At 43.5% G+C, this 18,344-nt stretch overlaps 1 protein-coding gene across 1 annotated transcript in view; it reads left to right on the top strand.

Annotated features, from left to right (window-relative positions):
- Nucleotides 1-18,344, top strand: part of calcr (calcitonin receptor) — a 137,162-nt gene that overhangs the window by 109,864 nt on the left and 8,954 nt on the right. The window contains exons 13-18 of the mRNA XM_079570544.1: nt 2,220-2,346; nt 8,743-8,896; nt 8,983-9,043; nt 11,555-11,621; nt 11,779-11,997; nt 15,964-16,005. Of these exons, the coding sequence (XP_079426670.1) occupies nt 2,220-2,346; nt 8,743-8,896; nt 8,983-9,043; nt 11,555-11,621; nt 11,779-11,997; nt 15,964-16,005 (670 nt within the window). The remainder of the gene's footprint in view (nt 1-2,219; nt 2,347-8,742; nt 8,897-8,982; nt 9,044-11,554; nt 11,622-11,778; nt 11,998-15,963; nt 16,006-18,344) is intronic.

Here is an 18,344-nt window from a genome sequence, read left to right as displayed (position 1 = left end):
CGCTTTTTCATAGATATTTCAAAGACATATTGGCTGTTTCTCAATCCCCAGTATGCGTACTCAGTACTTGTGAACTCCGGGGTACGGACTTGCGGGTTCAGACTCGGAGAACGGACTTGAGGAGTTCACGAGTGTGGACTCGGCTTTCTCAGCGTTTGGAACGAGTGAACTCGATGACATCACAGGAAGTAGCTCCTGAACACAGGGCTGTGAGCTTTTAGAACATTAAATCACCTCATATGAAATTAAAAGGGTGACACTGCAGTCGAAGTGGAAACATGTTTTTAAAGACATAAATTATACACTTTTGCAATAAACAGAAATAAATGTTTACATTTTATACAATTTCACATTATTTGTTACAATTATAGCCTATAAATAAGACGTTATGTGGAAAGTCATTAAAAACTCTGATGTGCAAACTGAAACAATAGGCTCATAATAATAAACAAATAGGTCAAATTTGAACTTGTTTGGGGGTTTGCAAATTATTCTGAAAAAAAGAAACAAACAATTTAGACTTTAAAATATGTAACTGTTTTTCCCCATATAAAGATGTGTCTGCAGCGCCCCCTTAATAAAACAATGTAAGAGTAAAATGCATTTGTCCTCAATGACCAGGAGACACGTCTCTGAGGATAAAAGACTTAAACCGGTCACATCTCCGCGTTTATTTACATGTGCGCGATCAGCTGTAGTTCAGCAGGAGGGGCTCAGTGCGAGCGGAGGAGGGGCCGCTGCAGGCGGGGGCTCGCGGTGCTCAAAACCAAACGGATTGTGGGAAATATGGCTGGCGGAGAACGCACAAGTCTCCTCTGATGCATCCTCGGTAAAACGGGCGGAGCAAGTTCTCATCCGGGGATTTACAGCGAACTTGCTGAGAAGCGAACTTTGAATTGGAACAGGACTTGGGCCGCGCGGGATCACGTTTCACGAGTCCACGAGCACAGAAGTCCACACAAGTACACAGATTGAGAAACAGCCATAGTCTGGGAGCAGCATGATCTCAACGATTTCCTGGTGGGCGTGATTGACAGACGGCATCAACCAATCAGAGCAACGCTGGATACGTCGCAGTAATAAGCGGCAGGAAGCCTTTCCAAAAGCGTCCTTATTTACGAGGAACTCTTCCAACGCTGTTTCTTGCTCCATTTTTAGGGATTTAATATGTTCCAAATGATTTAAAACAGACGAAAGAGCAGAAGAAAACAGTATATCGCCATCTTTAATGTTTTGGAAGAGTGCGTGGTGGTGACAGGTGACGGCTTCTGTCTCTTGGTGAGTGATTGGACCGATGACCGGTGGGTCAAATCGTGAAATGATAGGCTGCGAGCCGCCTCCCAGACGGTTCTTCTTTTGAACAGAAAGCAGGAGTGCCTGGCAGGCACTACCTCCTACAGTGATTTTGGAGACTCGAGGAAAGCCCTTGTATTAAGTCTTTCCTTCTCTCTGCAGCAGAGCCCAGTGTTCTACTCCTGCTGCATTTGGAACAGCCTTGGGCTTTATGCGTCACATCATATGATAAAGCATTTATCTATAATTACAAAGTGTTTATTGAGTGGAGAGTGGCCAGAGCGTTTGGAAATGTGTCTGTGTGGACTGTCTGTTTCTACATTTTATTTGAAAGCAATGAAATAATAAGTCACAGAAATGACTTGCAAGGAATAGCTTGTTAACACTAAATGTGTTTAGCCGGTCCAGTGTTTGGTGAATAAAATACAGATGTACATCAGAGCTGAGATGATCGTAATGATCATAATCATAATGTTATATATAATTATAGATCATCTGGTGTTTGAAACAACTCTGTGTTGAAATACATTTTATTGAACTTGAAGGGAATATTAAGCAAAAACGACCTTTCACCGTACAATGTTACAATGTTACAATGTTCCCTCGTCACAAACATACCTTTGTGTTTTGAGCCACTGGCATATATTTGAGTCATCTTCAAATCTTCCGCTGTGACAGCTCTTACTGTCAGTTTATGCAAAGCTCCTCCTCCTTCTGTTTACCCCAAGCCCTCCCGCTTTCCAGGTAATTATAGTATTTTCTAACCAACGGAATTGGTGTTTTTACAGCTGCAGCAGCATTAAAAGGTGGTTCTGAAGCTGTACCAGAAACCACTGCTTGAAAATGTTACGTATTCCACCCCTTTAACAGCAAGAGAAGAGTTTGTGAACAGTAGACGTCTGATCTTTGCTGTCCGTCTGTTGCAGGAGCCTGAGCTGTCAGAGGATCACGCTCCATAAGAACCTGTTCTGCTCCTTCGTCCTGAACTCGGCCCTGACCATCCTCTACCTGGTGGCCGTGGTCAACGAGCCTTCGGTGGTGGAGCGCAACCCGGTCAGTACCGCTGGACGCACTGCACACACGCTGACAGGACACGGAAGCAGACTTCTGGACACCTTTACACCTCAAAGCATGAACATATGTACATATTCCCTGTTTCAAAGTCAAATTCCTGCAATGTTAAGGCGTATACATGCTTTTCCAATGACATCACGCATAGTTCTGGCTGCCATTTTGAATACTGAAGTAGAATTATGCAGTACTGCAACATGTAGCAATATCTGTACTCAGGAGGAAAATGAAAAACAACTGATTGACAGTGACATTTTATGTGTTTGTAATCATTGCTGAAGAAGAGAACAGTTAAAACACGACCCCAGAGAGAAACCAGCAAATGTGGCAAAGACGTAACATTTCTGACCTTCTAGCTACACCAGGACGATGTGCTTCACTCTGAAGACTAAATGAACACATCGAAGAGAAAACAGAAAACCTTTCTCTGTGATTTATATAGTTTGTCATGTCAATAGAGTCTCAGTCTGTGTCAGTGTTTAAGCTGCTCAGGATGTTAGCATGCTACCGGTTAGCAACTGTCAACCACGATGAACACATGTGTTGCTCACATCTATAAACACTGAGGAAATACAGTAACAGCTCTGACCTCTGTCACATGTTGTATCCAAGGCTGGATGTTTGGAGTGTGGTTCAGGGCTTTCTCTTGAAGAAGTCAGAGCTAAATGCTAACCGGTAGCATGCTAATGTCTTGAGCAGCTTAAACACTGACTCACTGGTTTCTTCATATAAATGTGCGTCTCTGGGGTCTTGTTTTTACTGTTTTTCTTCTTGAGCAATGATTACGAGTACATAAAAATGCCACTGTCAATCAGTTGTCTTGAGTAGTAGATATTGTTACATGGTGTAGAACTGCATAATTCTAATTCGGTATTCAAAAAATAATGGACAGGCCCAGATTTCACCCTCAGATTATACTTTCAAACTCAATTCAGCACCCAATGGCCTAAAACGCGGGCTCAACTTTTAATAGCCATAAAATCACTATACTTGCATATTTTTTATACTTAAAAAACTCACACGTGTATACCAAATGTTTGTGTCAAGCAGCCACAGATCTATGAGTCTGAGTTTTCAAAGTAGAAAATATTTGAAAGTATAGTGATTTTCAAGGAGAGGCCAGGTTTCGGGCCTTAGGGTGCTGTGATTTCTTTTTTTTCCAACCCAGCTCTGGGATGTAAAAAAAAAAATGAAACAGCCAAAATGAACTTCAACAAAAAGGATTATCCTGAGGCAGATTTGAGGAACATCCAGTAAACGCAGAAAAATGCCAGAAAAATGAAAATGTCAAAGTATGCAAAAAGTGCCTATAGGGTTCTGTGAAGGTTAATTTGATTTGTTAGGTTGATTTTGGATCTTGTTTTGTTGTTGAATAAGCTATTTATAAGTGTAAAAAACATCTACATTTTTCCTCATTTGTTCAAATGTGAATGAACTAGGCTGAATTAAATATGAAATAATACCTCTGAAAAAAACAACCATACCGACATATTAAAAAGGTTGGAGTCTGTAGGAGCGACTAACGTGGAGCTGTTGTCTCATGCTACACATGGATACCAAACGTGCTAATATTTGTGTATAAATAAGTGTGGGAAACCGGCCTATGCGACACAATATTGTAGTTACTTCGTGGAAATCTCTGACTTGCTAGCGACAAAACGTCATAAAATAAGCATCGTACGCGGTAAATCTGGTCTTTTTAGAATCTGACATGAAAACTTAGATGTTAAAGGGGAAAACTAGCTAAAAAAATCTCCACATTGACGTACATATCTGTTGTCACCTGTCACGTCTCGCCTTAAGATTTACAGTACGTCCACCCAGTGTTGCAGTCATTTTCCACCAAGATCTTGTCCTGAGCAAAGCCTCCTCCAGCACATTCCCAAGATTCTCATTGAGGTTCAGGCCTGGACTCTGTCGGCCAATCCATGTGTGAAAATGTCTCCTGCTGCTGAACCACTCTTTCACACTGTGACTGTGAGCTCGGTGAATCCTGGCATTGTCATCTTGGAACATTTCCATTGATGGAATCTCCAGGTCAGTCAGTATATTCAGATAGTCACTGACTGACCTCATTTTTTGGGCACATAAGACTGAACCTAGATCAGAACCTCCATCAAACCTCAGATTTTGTCACAGAAAATATGGTCAATTTTGTCTTAATATTTAATGAAAACATTAGGTTAAAGAAAACTTGCAACACACATTCCCCTCATGTTTACAGGTATGCCAGTAATCTACAGACAAACATCTGCGACCAACCAAAACTGTGAATCTGAATGAAACTGTTTTTCATGACCCACTGATGCCCATTGATCAACAAGCACATGCACAACGATGTCCTGTCCTGCCCAGCTCTGAAGGCTCCAAACCACACTTTCACTCGTCCATCATACAACACTCAGGGAAGGCACGTTCTCCGCCAGCTTCTCCAGCGTCCGAGCGCAAAGGCCAGAAACAAGACGAATGTGACCACAGGAGACATCCTCCACTTAGCTCTTCAATGGGGCATACAAGGCAATATATCAACTTGTAACCCAAAAAACAGGAATGACAAAATCAACAACTAAAACAAACTTCAACCCATGCTCAGGTTGGGTCTAGTCTGAAATCACTTCCTATGATGGACATGGATCATTTTTTCGGATGTGCAGATGCACAAATGTTTATTTGTCTTTGGCTTGGGCGGCTGACATTCTTCAGTTTTTGGATCTATTACTTGGCTGTTAGCAAAGCTCGGCAGCTAGCCCCTGAAGCTGGGCTTACACTCTGCGGTTTCAGACACAATTTTGGCATGAATTTTGATTGACGCATTGGGAGGCAGAAATATCGCACAACTTTAAAATAGTCATGCGATCTTTCTGCCTCCCCGCGCATCTGTCGTGCAGTGAAAATTGCAATGATCGCAGGTTTTTCAACACAAAGTCTGCAAAAGTTTTGTTGCTGTTGGCTAATATAAAGGGACTATACGGAGTTTAAAAATGTTAAAAGAATGTATTTTCCTCCCCCTACATGTTCCAGCCATGTCCTAATGTGTAGAATGAGCTCAGACCTGTTCACCACAACTGCCTCTGAAATCCTGCACTGTCACTCAAAAAGATGTTACTTTGGGTCCGAAGTGCCGTCATGCACGAGCTTAATATAGAAGCTGCAGTTACACGTATGACCTGAGGTGGCAGTAGTGAGTATAACATTACTAACTTGCATCTAGCCCCTTTAAGCTAGGATACTTGTCATTTGTTGCTGAAGTTAGCCACGCCAAAGTTCTATAGTGAATGTGTTTAGAGGCACTGTTGGATGTGGCAGATCAAGCTCGTTGCCATAGTGACGCACATGTGGCTGGGTCATGTCAGTCGTATGTGTTTTGGATCCGAGCACCTCCATCGTGGGCTCCTACGCTCCTCGTGTGCGTTTTGGTGGCACTGCTTTTGGTGATTCTATTAGCTTGTTGAAAATCGAAGGGACATGGGTCGAGTAGGTCTTATGTGAACATAGTGTACGCACAAGGTCTTACACATGTATGGTCCAAAATAACATTACCCAAAGCAAAGCCACTTTATTACCATGTTACAAACGACCCAATAGCAATAATGATAATGTCAATAGGCCGTTTCAGAAAGGGGAAAAGGCACAACCCTCACTTCCTTCTTCTCAAACCATCTCTTCTATTAGTATTTTGACGTCTTTATTTATATTTACAGCATTTTCATTTCTTTGTGCGACTAACCAAACAAAACCAAAAAAATGTCCCATGATATAATCTTTATTAATCCCGATGGAAATGCAAGTGCTTGGAGGACTCTAAAAAAAAGAAAAGAAAAAAAAAAAAAGGCAAAATTGAGGCAAAAAAGGACGTAAAAAAGGTGACAACACAAGGGAACAGATCTGCTTTGTAGGTCTTAGCTTTCAAATGAGGCGTTACACTGGCCTATCGGGTGTAAGCTCCAGTCATGAAGCTTTTGGGGTGTAGAAGAAAGCCTAATATAATGATATAAAACAAGATCCGATTAGATAGGACTTTGTTGATAATGGAGAGATCCACTTGTTCCATCAGCTCTAAAGAAACACTCAGGGAGAGCCGATAACTAAAGGTATTTCATACACAGTGAATAGTCATCTGTTTCGGATGCCTCCTGGTCGCCTCCCGCGGGAGGTGTTCCAGGCATGTCCTAGTGGGACAAGGCCTCGTGGAAGACCCAGGACACGGTGGTGGGACTATGTCTCCGAGCTGGCCTGGTGTCGCCTCGGGGTCCCCCCAGAACAGCTGGAGGAGGTGTGTGTGGATCGGGAAGTTTGGGCATCTCTGCTGAGACTGCTGCCCCCGCGACCCGGCCCCGGATAAAGCGGAAGAAAATGGATGGATGGATGGATGGATGGGTGAATAGTCAAACAAAACATTTAAAAATATCTCAGTTTGAATTCTGCAGACGAAGCCGTGGCCTCTGCTCGGTGCGCTGACATTTGAAAAGCTCTGGAGGGTACACCACGCTCCTGTTTTGGAGAAAGGACTGTTCCAATCTTTGTTTTTCTTTAACCTCCTCTGCTCACACACTGTGCACAGACAAAACTGTTTCAGAGGGCACCACGCAGCGGTCAGGCCATTTCGGACTGGGCTCCAAATGACCAGGGAGGAAAAAGCCGACCCTCACAAATTTCCCACAATGCAAAAACCAAAAAGGTTGTGAGCGTCCATGAGCTGAACTCCACACGGCTGTTTAAAAAGAGCTGTGTGGAGTATCATATGTGTCTGGGTTATTTCTGTAGTGAGAGCTTTCCTTTTGTCAGTGCCATAAACAAAAGACTGATCTGAATGTTAGCTTTGATTTGAGCTAGCACGCTAAAGCCATTTGTTAGCTAGCTGACATTGTTTGTAAAGTGAGGTGTTGGTTGCTACATGGTGGGAAATGTTTTCATATTGTGTCTAATATGTTTGTATGCTCACTTTATTTTAACTTTAGCGTTTACAGAGGCTGTATGTTTGGGTCATTTGGTGAATTTGTACATTTTATACCTCATTAGCATTTGGCAAAGTAATCTACAGTTTGTTCAAATAAGTGGCATTGCATTGTGACTATTTTAAAGCAGTATTAAGTAACTCATGCCCCTAGAGGCCTTAAGCGGCACTGCAGGTGTCGTAGCATGTTGCAGTAAATGCTGTTTGAATGGTGCTAGCCCACAGTTAGCTTTGCCCGTTAGCCTGTTAGCTTCTTCTTCAGGATGTTGGTGACACCAACCCCCAATCATCCTCATTAACACTTGTATTACCCCCAGAGGGACTACGAAAATGATTTATTAAGGTAAACACGAGCCAATCATAGCACGAGAGGCGAGGGTTTATGATGCGTCATCTCCAGTGCTCCTCTGGGCAGGAACCAAAACTGTGAAGATGGCGGCCGGGACACAACGGTCTGTTCCCAGTGCCCTTTGTTCAGTTTTAAATGAGCTGGACTTGTCCTTAAAGCCTCTGAAGACTTTCACCGGAACATTTACTCCACTGCACGTGCGGACCACAAACAATCATGGCGGAGGACGTGCTTGATTGGTTCGCTCTCGTTAGCCCCGCCTCCAGTCTGGATGTGGAAATTGCGTCCTAATACCACCATTCCAGACTTCCGGGCTTCATGCCAGGCTAGCTCGGACTCTTGTGGCATAATCTGTTGATGAGCAGCAAAGAAAGTGAGAAATAAATATCCCGGTCTCCCATGTGCTCCTGTTATTCATTTGTTATTTGCCTCATCGAAAGTTCAGTCAGGATTCTCTCTCCAGACGAATGGTGAAGGAATATAATTATATTATTGATTGAGGCTAATGTATAACTTCTGTAGAGCATTTTAGATAGGCTAGTTGTAGCCAAGATATTTACAGTGTGTCACCATGGTTACCGCTCTCCAGTGACGCCATCGGGGCTAGTCTGTCTTTATTAAAAAAGGATTTTGAGCATAAATATGTGTTTAAAGTACCCAGTCATCAGCTCTACTGGAAAGTCGTTTGTCTCCTGGAGGTTCTGGTGACCTTTGTGAGAGCAGACGAGCTCCCTGACACAAAGGAGGTGCCGCAACGCAAGTCGTAGTGGGAAAATATATGATTTATATGACAAATCCAAATGGGGCTAAATAAATACCATCATACCACCATAAATTAAATAATTAATAACTTATGTGTGTGAGACACATTATCACATAAGACATTAAATAGGGTTATAGTGTAGATACAACAAAACAATAGCTAGGGGTGTTGCAGGCTATGGGAGTGTGCGTATAGGGATCTCCCAGAGCTGAACCACTTATCTATAGAACAATGTCTTGTAGTTTAACACAAGTGAGTTTAAAAGCCGTCTGCACAATGTCATCTTTGGCATTTTGACTGTGTGTGTGGCAGGCGGGCTGTAAGGTGCTGCACTTCTTCCACATGTACATGCTGGGCTGTAACTACTTCTGGATGCTGTGTGAGGGCATCTACCTGCACACGCTCATCGTGGTGGCCGTGTTCGCTGAGGAGCAGCATCTGCACTGGTACTACCTGCTGGGCTGGGGTAAGCATGCTCCAACACACTCAGACCAGGACGTTCATCATTTACCCTCCACTCGGGAAAGAATGTCTGAATGTCTGGTTCTGCAGGTTTCCCTCTGGTGCCCGCCTCGATCCACGCTGTGGCCAGGAAGACCTACTTCGATGACAAGTGAGTTCCAGTGTGTGCTGCGTCTGTGAGTGATTCTGCACCCAGGGTCCGGTAGATAACTATTTGATATTTGCATAAAATTAAAAATACAAACAATTCAAATGTACTTGTGGCCCTAACCTATTCCTAGTTTTCGCGGGGACAAGTTTATAAGCACATTTCACAACTTAGGTCAGGGTCACTGTCACAGAAATGCTAGAGAACGTACCTACAAGTTCATGTGATTGATACAAATGCTTTGTAATTAAATGAAAATAGATTTTTTTTGTCTGAGTTGATGATATTGATGGAGGGGCCAAACCATTTACAAAGTCTTGTACTGTATGGTCTGGCCCCTCCAATGAGGGAGTTCATCTGTCAGTGGCTCTGCTCGCGTGACTCGAGCCACTGCCAGAGGAGATTGTGAACACACTCAGACCAACAGCCTTTTCTCAAAAAGGCGCAAGTCCAGGGGCAAAGATCTGGAACAGAATCCCTCTGTGAGAGAGGGAATGAACCAGCCAGTCAGTTCAAACTGTGACACAAACATGTGAACATGTGTGACATAAGGGAATACATGCACAACAACAACATTTTAGCATGTTCACTCTGTCCCAAGTGCAAGGTCAAAAAGTGCAATAAGGGTCAGTGACATAAGGGTCAGTGACATATGGATCAGTGCAATAAGGATCAGTGCAATAAGGATCAGTGACATAGGGATCAGTGACATAGGGATCAGTGCAATAAGGGTCAGTGACATAGGGATCAGTGCAATAAGGATCAGTGACAGGGATCAGTGCAATAAGGATCAGTGCAATAGGGATCAGTGCAATAAGGATCAGTGCAATATGGATCAGTGCAATATGGATCAGTGACATAGGGATCAGTGCAATAAGGATCAGTGACATAGGGATCAGTGAAATAAGGATCAGTGCAATAGGGATCAGTGCAATAAGGATCAGTGCAATAGGGATCAGTGCAATAAGGATCAGTGACATAGGGATCAGTGCAATAAGGGTCAGTGACATAGGGATCAGTGCAATAAGGATCAGTGCAATATAAGGATCAGTGCAATAGGGATCAGTGCCATATGGATCAGTGACATAGGGATCAGTGCTATAGGGATAAGTGCAATAGTGATGAGTGCAATTAGGATCAGTGACATAGGGATCAGTGACATAGGGATCAGTGCAATAAGGGTCAGTGACATAGGGATCAGTGCAATAAGGATCAGTGACAGGGATCAGTGCAATAAGGATCAGTGCAATAGGGATCAGTGCAATAAGGATCAGTGCAATATGGATCAGTGCAATATGGATCAGTGACATAGGGATCAGTGCAATAAGGATCAGTGACATAGGGATCAGTGAAATAAGGATCAGTGCAATAGGGATCAGTGCAATAAGGATCAGTGCAATAGGGATCAGTGCAATAAGGATCAGTGACATAGGGATCAGTGCAATAAGGGTCAGTGACATAGGGATCAGTGCAATAAGGATCAGTGCAATATAAGGATCAGTGCAATAGGGATCAGTGCCATATGGATCAGTGACATAGGGATCAGTGCTATAGGGATAAGTGCAATAGTGATGAGTGCAATTAGGATCAGTGACATAGGGATCAGTGCAATAGGGATCAGTGCAATAAGGATCAGTGACATAGGGATCAGTGCAATAAGGATCAGTGACATAGGGATCAGTGCATTAAAGATCAGTGACATAGGGATCAGTGAAATAAGGGTCAGTGACATAGGGATCAGTGCAATGAGGATCAGTGACATAGGGATCAGTGCAATAGGGATACGTGCAATAGTGATGAGTGCAATAAGGATCAGTGGCATAGGGATCAGTGCAATAGGGATCAGTGCAATAGGGATCAGAGCAATATGGATCAGTGCAATAAGGACCAGTGCAACAAGGATCAGTGCAATAGGGATCAGTGCAATAAGGATCAGTGCAATAGGAATCAGAGCAATAGGGATCAGTGCAATAGGGATCAGTGCAATAGGGATCAGAGCAATAGGGATCAGTGCAATAGGGATCAGTGCAATAAGGATCAGTGCAATAAGGATCAGTGCAATAGGGATCAGAGCAATAGGGATCAGTGCAATAGGGATCAGTGCAATAAGGATCAGTGCAATAAGGACCAGTGCAATAAGGATCAGTGCAATAGGGATCAGTGCAATAAGGATCAGTGCATTAAGGATCATTGCAATAAGGATCAGTGCAATAAGGATCAGTGCAATAGGGATCAGTGCAATAGGGATCAGTGCAATAGGGATCAGTGCAATAGGGATCAGTGCAATATGGATCAGTGCAATAGGGATCAGTGCAAAAGGGATCAGTGCAATAAGGATCAGTGCAATAAGGATCAGTGCAATAGGGATCAGTGCAATAGGGATCAGTGCAATAGGGATCAGTGCAATAAGGATCAGTGACATGGGGATCAGTCCAATAGGGATCAGTGACATGGGGATGAGTGCAATAGGGATGGATGAAACCTCCCCTGACTACATGTGTTGTTGTGTTGCAGCTGTTGGATGAGTGTGGAGACACACCTGCTGTACGCCATCCATGGGCCCATTTTAGCTGCTCTTCTGGTAAGTTCAATCATTTCTATCTTTTATTGTTGACCCTCATCTGTAGCAAAGAAACTAATAACTACAGCATTTCTACACTACAGCAAATCCAGTTCAAATTATATTTTACTTGTTGGATGCTGCCCCTACAAACCCTTTATGTTTTGCGTGTGTGTAGGTGAACCTGTTTTTCTTGCTGAACATCATCCGTGTCCTGGTGACCAAGCTGCGGGACACGCACCGCGCCGAGACCAACATGTACATGAAGGCGGTGCGCGCCACGCTCATCCTCGTGCCACTCTTAGGGATCCAGTTCGTCATCATCCCCTGGCGCCCAGAGAACCGGCTGGCAGGGGAGGTCTTCGAATACATCATGCACATCCTCATGCACTACCAGGTCAGTGTCAGCCCAGTGTGCCAGACTGTACTAATGGTTCTCTGGTGATGTGCCAACCTATATTGATGGTTCTATGGCAATGTCACTGTCTGTAGAGATGGTTCTTTGGTGAGGTGTCAGTCTGTAGAGATGGTTCTTTGGTGATGTGCCAGTCTGTAGAGATAGTTCTTTGGTGAGGTGTCAGTCTGTATAGATGGTTCTTTGGTGATGTGCCAACCTATATTGATGGTTCTATGGCAATGTCACTGTCTGTAGAGATAGTTCTTTGGTGATGTGTCACTCTGTAGAGATGGTTCTTTGGTGATGTGCCAGTCTGTAGACATGGTTCTATGGTGATGTGCCAGTCTGTAGACATGGTTCTATGGTGATGTGTCAGTCTGTAGACATGGTTCTATGGTGATGTGTCACTCTGTAGAGATGGTTCTTTGGTGATGTGCCAGTCTGTAGACATGGTTCTATGGTGATGTGTCAGTCTGTAGACATGGTTCTATGGTGATGTGTCAGTCTGTAGACATGGTTCTATGGTGATGTGTCAGTCTGTAGACATGGTTCTATGGTGATGTGTCAGTCTGTAGAGATGGTTCTATAGTGATGTGTCAGTCTGTAGAGATGGTTCTATAGTGATGTGTCAGTCTGTAGAGATGGTTCTATAGTGATGTGTCAGTCTGTAGAGATGGTTCTATAGTGATGTGCCAGTCTGTAGAGATGGTTCTTTGGTGATATGCCAGTCTGTAGAGACAGTTCTTTGGTTATGTGCCAGTCTGTAGAGATAGTTCTTTGGTGATATGCCAGTCTGTAGAGATGGTTCTTTGGTGATGTGCCAGTCTGTAGAGACAGTTCTTTGGTGATGTGCCAGTCTGTAGAGATGGTTCTTTGGTGAGGTGTCAGTCCGTAGAGACAGTTCTTTGGTTATGTGCCAGTCTGTAGAGATGGTTCTTTGGTTATGTGCCAGTCTGTAGAGATGGTTCTATAGTGATATGTCAGTCCGTAGAGATGGTTATATAGTGATGTTCCAGTCTGTAGAGACAGTTCTTTGGTGATGTGCCAGGCTGTAGAGATGGTTCTTTGGTGATGTGCCCATGTTCCAGGCTGTAGAGATGGTTCTTTGGTGATGTGTCAGTCTGTAGAGATGGTTCTATAGTGATGTGCCAGTCTGTAGAGATAGTTGTTTCTTTGGTGATGTGCCGGTCTGCTGTTTGTGTGTGTGTGTGTGTGTGTGTGTTTGTGTGTGTGTTTGTGTGTGTGCGTCCTGTTGTGGGTTCGTGGCACAAGTCTTCCTGCGCCGCTCTCATCTGTAACTTGAGAAGCCCACTAGAATCAGAGTGACTGATTGCAGTTGGGTTCGTACAGTCGTCTGTGAGCCAGCCGCGAGCCAGCCGCAGGATTTGAGCAGATCATGTGTTTATTGATGTATGTCTTGTTTCTCTGAATCTGATTTTCTTGTAAAAAGAAAAGATTCTGTTTACTGCGGAGGATACACTTAAGAATCAGAACAAAGCAGGTCAGTTTCAGTGAACTTTTAAAATTATTATTATGAGGGAATGGTTTTCTTAAGGAAGGTACACTATGTAATACACACTTCTTCTTTTACTTACCTTGATAAATGTTCTCTAAACTGAACAGAAAATAAATGATGAATGAATAAATAAATGAAGAACACTTTTGTTGCTCCCATTTTTCAAGAGCTTTAAAGACGTAAAACATTATACCAAATTGATCAATTTCTCTCAAATAGTGTTCACACTATTTGAATAAGGATCAGTGACATAGGGATTCAAATAGTGTTCACACTATTTGAAGTGTCTAATTGGATTAGTGAGCCGACATAATCCATTTCTGGTCACAGGTATGGCATTTTAAGATGCTTAGACCGCATGGATATTGCACAGGAAATGTTCTGTTTTACACACAGATTTATTTCTATAGCGCCTTTCCCAGACGTAGTCACAAAGCGCTACATGAAACAATGATACATTCACTCCATACTTGGTGGTTTTCAGAGATGCTGTTGTGACTGCACACATCTGCGGCAACAGCCCCTCCGAACACCACCATGCATTCAAACACAGACATCATTCATCCTGGCCTATTGTACATGTTTTTAGTGGTAGGGGAAACTGGCATACCCGGAGGAAACCTACACTAACACGGGGAGAACATGCAATCTCCACACAGAAAAGCCCCGTCCCTGGTGGGAATCGAACCCGGACCTTCTAGCTGTGAAGCATGAGCGCTAACCACTGTGCTACAATGCCATAGAGGTCACAAGTTGTTAGAATTGCCATGCTGCCCGCAGGAATGTCCACCAGAGCATTTGCACGTGCACTGAATATTCATTTCTCCACCGTAAGCCGTCTCCGAAGGCGTTTCAGAGAATTTGGCAGTAACCACATGTAACCACACCAGATCAGGACCTCCACAACCAGCATGTTAACCTCCAAGACACAGTAGTGCAGCGGTTAGTTAGCCTGGTAAACCAGACCCACTCCGTTTCTGCGTGAAAGAAGGTTTGCACATAGACGGTAAACAAGTGACTGATTGGCGGCTGAGGCCGAACCAATCACGACCATCACAGAGAATTGACAAGCTTATGTCACTCGTTGTGCCACTATGTTGTAGTTCAATCAACAGTGACACGTACATAAGTTATTAGCCACAGCTAATCATGGATGAAGTAGTGGAGGATTTTGCCTCTGCGTTCTCGCCAGTTCATATTCAGTTTATATTTTGTGAATTGGACTTCAGCTGTCGTCACGTCTGTGCGCGTTAGGCCCGCCCATTCAAACTGCTCCAATTGCAAACATGGACAATAGGTTCATCCTCCGGCCAAGTGAATCTGACCCTTAGCCTGGATCCACATCTGACGTGTCCCCGGCTAACTGCAGGCGCCCGGTGCCCACTGCTCATACAGGCCGGCCCAGTGGTATTGAAGGATGGGTCAAATGCAGAGAACGAATTCCGCTATGGCGATCAAGAAAGTATACCTTAAGATTGTCTGGGAGCATGCAGTAGGATTGGTTCTAGTCTGAGGTATCCACATGTGTTTGGCCACTTGTAATCCACCCCAAAGAAAGGTATAAGGCAGTAAAAACAAAAACCTGAGATGTGAGTTTCAGGCCTAATTTAAGAGTGATTTATCCACTTTAGAGCAGGACACTGGGGGGCAGTTTTCTTTCCACATCATTTAGCCAGAAACAAAGAAACTTCATAAAGGATGTTTTATTATTGCATTGAGTAAACATTTCTTCATAGACTCATTTTGGAAATTGTTACTTCTCAAAACGCCATTTACTCGCACTGTGTAAATAGTAGCAACATCAGATACCACATTTTTAGTATTTCTCTAGTACTTTTCTGTTAATATCTGGAAATTGGAATTTTCTCAGAAGGATTTTCTCTCTCAAGGATTCAGGGTTAACACTATTGCCTTAACCCTAGCAAAAAGGTGCTTCTTTTTATTGACAGGGAAGAGCAACAGGCAAGAAAAGTACTTTCTGTATCTGGATTTGGAAATATTCCACAGCTGTCTCCAGTTGTACAGAAAATGGAAAGATCATGCTCACCTCTCACTGATCGTTTCACTCGGCGCCTGTTACTTTGAAACCCAGTCTCCATGGAGCGGTACCGGGATGTCTTACTCTGTGTTTTCCGACTAGAGGTGTGGGGACTCCTGAAGGAACTGTATTTCAGAATATAAAGAGGTTCAAATTGAGTACTGTTTCAGTAAGATTATCACAGTCACTGAACACGATGCATTGCCATTGTGTTCATCATTTTGCAAATAATTAGCTGAAAACTTGTCAGTAATTTAGAAGTAATGGAAACAGTAAATATGTTACGTTATTTTTTCTTGTAAATATTTTGTAATCATCTGTGTCCTAAGATCTGAGATAAACACACAATTGTATGTTTCATTCATTCCTACATTTGCGAAGACTAATAACACCTTTGTTCCTGTCTCTTCAGGGTTTGCTGGTGGCTACAATATTCTGCTTCTTCAACGGAGAGGTGAGTGTGGCCGTGTTCCCCTGCTCTGGCTTCACTGCTCATATCTGCTGCTACTGAATGAGTTTGTCATGTAATTGTGACACGGAACAGCAGACGGAAAGGGCATGCGTGTCTGGTAAAGGTCGTGCATGCATCAGCTCAGCAGGTAGATGACTATTCATGACGCTGACTGACGGGTCCATCCAAACATGCAACATCTGAGGTCTCATCCAGTCCCATCAGAACACAGGAATATCGAATCAAACCTGTGTATCATCCATCTGGAGCTGGCATTTTTCGGGGTCTGTAAATTATAATTTCCAAGCAGTAGAGGCAACCTCCATTCTGTCCAGTGAGACAGCAAACAAATGAAGAGGTTAAGAGGCTCGCTAAAAAACAGCCTTTAAAGTTGCATTACATTCACATTAAAAGAGTTCAGTTTCCTTAATTTTCCGTGTACAGTATGAACAGGAGGGGGGACAGAACACACCCCTGAGGATAACCTGTGGCACATCTAACCATTTACAAACACTTGCTGGATCCTGTTTGTGAGGAAATTTAAAGAAGCTAAAGAAGCTTCTCAGAAAGTCTTTGAATCATGATGTGGGGCTGTATAGTATTAAAAGCAGAAGAAAAGTCTGCAAACAAAAGTCTAACATGGTGCTTGTACACAGCGTTGCATACGTAGAGTGTAGCGTCCTCCACATCCTTGTTTTGCTGTTAGGCAAATTGGTCTCTAGTACTTGTTGGTGTTTTTTGGAGCGCTGGGGTGCATTTGTGTGAGGGGTCCAGCCCTCGGAGCCCCCTCCTCTGAATCGCCCTTGGCCTGCAGCTCTGTTCGGAGTCTACAGACTGTGCAGAGAAACACCACATGTCTCTTGGCTCAACTTTAATCAGAAGCCTTAAGAGGATGTCTGAGCCTCCATAATGATCACAACAACTGGGAAAGATAAGGCAGTGACTTTGTAATTCCGTGCTGTGATCAAGGCTACGCGTGGTTAAAGCTTGTCTTTTATGATTTCCTAATTTTGATCTTTTTCTGTGAATATAAGGCTGACCTTCATAAAGTCAAGAGTGATAAGAAACTTGTTTCCAGTGCCGTGATCTGACTATGTCCGACTTTTCCTGACACTGCTCTGCATGAGCTCCTCAGCATCGAGATAGAGAGAGACAGAGTGCGTGCGCGATAAGAGAGGCCATAGAAATCATGGAAATATCTTTAGTTCTGAGCCTGTTTTTACAAATGCGCGCATTTTGGTCTGACGGGATTGGGCAGAGCAAAGGCGGTATGTCACATTTACAGCACAAAAATGGCCTCATCAAAAAGTATACAGACACATGGCACAGCGGCCACCACAACTTAAAGTGATCAGTTGCAGTAATAAGTGAGGGAAAAACTTGCACTCACCCGTCAGAACTTTGCGTGCTCTGTTATTTTCGATATAGAGTTGGTCCAATCCACTCCGTCGTTCCTGACCCATGGCACTCCTCGGTCTTTATCAATTTCAGCTTTGAAATGACCGCTCTGTCGTGGCTACAGTGATAGTTTTCCTCCCAAAATGGGACACTTGACGGGTATGACAGGGCATCATCAGTCGCATTGTTCAGAACTCATGGATAGCCGGGAAAAGTTCACTGGTTTCACCTGTGCAGTAGCTGATTGATGATAATGTCTTACTTAAATTGTGGTGGTGTAGTAGGCCTACGTTCCATCCATGTTGATCTATGTATTTTCATACTGAATCTGCGCCCAATCCCTGCCGGCGATGGGCCCTTCAAGTGCCGCTGGCCCAGCTCGCATACACCGCCAGCAAGAGTGCAGAGTGCGCTTGTGTCTGCACCTTTGGCCCCAAGGGTCTGATGGGCTCATCAGGGGGGTTGGACACCCCCATATCCCCCCCCCCAGACCCGCCCGTATTTCGCACACTGTCTGTACATTCAGGAATGATTACTAAAGAGGCTTGGACTTGAATACAGTTGATGGCTTGACAATAGTTGAAAACATCTGGGGTGTTTGAGGATAATGCTATTGGAAAAATAGTTTGAGCAGGCTAATGCTAAAGGAGTTGAGGGCCGTTTCTCCTTTTTACAGTCTGTCGAACTGATAATGGATTTTAGAGACAGATTCATAATGATGATGATGATTGTTTTTTTTTACATCCTTGGGAAAAACGCACCAAATCTGATGCAAACATTTGATTCTTATTTTGAAATAAGATACATTGTAACTGAAGTAACTTCTTTGAGATGAATCATTTAATTCATGTCACAAGAGTATGTATCTCGTTGTTCCGTGTATAAATAAGCGATCTTGGCAGGCACAGAGCTAACTTTAGCTCGTCTTAATCTGAAGCACATCC

Source organism: Gobius niger (assembly GCF_951799975.1).
Source record: "Gobius niger genome assembly, chromosome: 14".
NCBI lineage: Eukaryota > Metazoa > Chordata > Actinopteri > Gobiiformes > Gobiidae > Gobius > Gobius niger.
The sequence above is the reverse complement of the archived record's forward strand: the minus strand, read 5'-3'. Positions and strand labels throughout refer to the sequence as shown.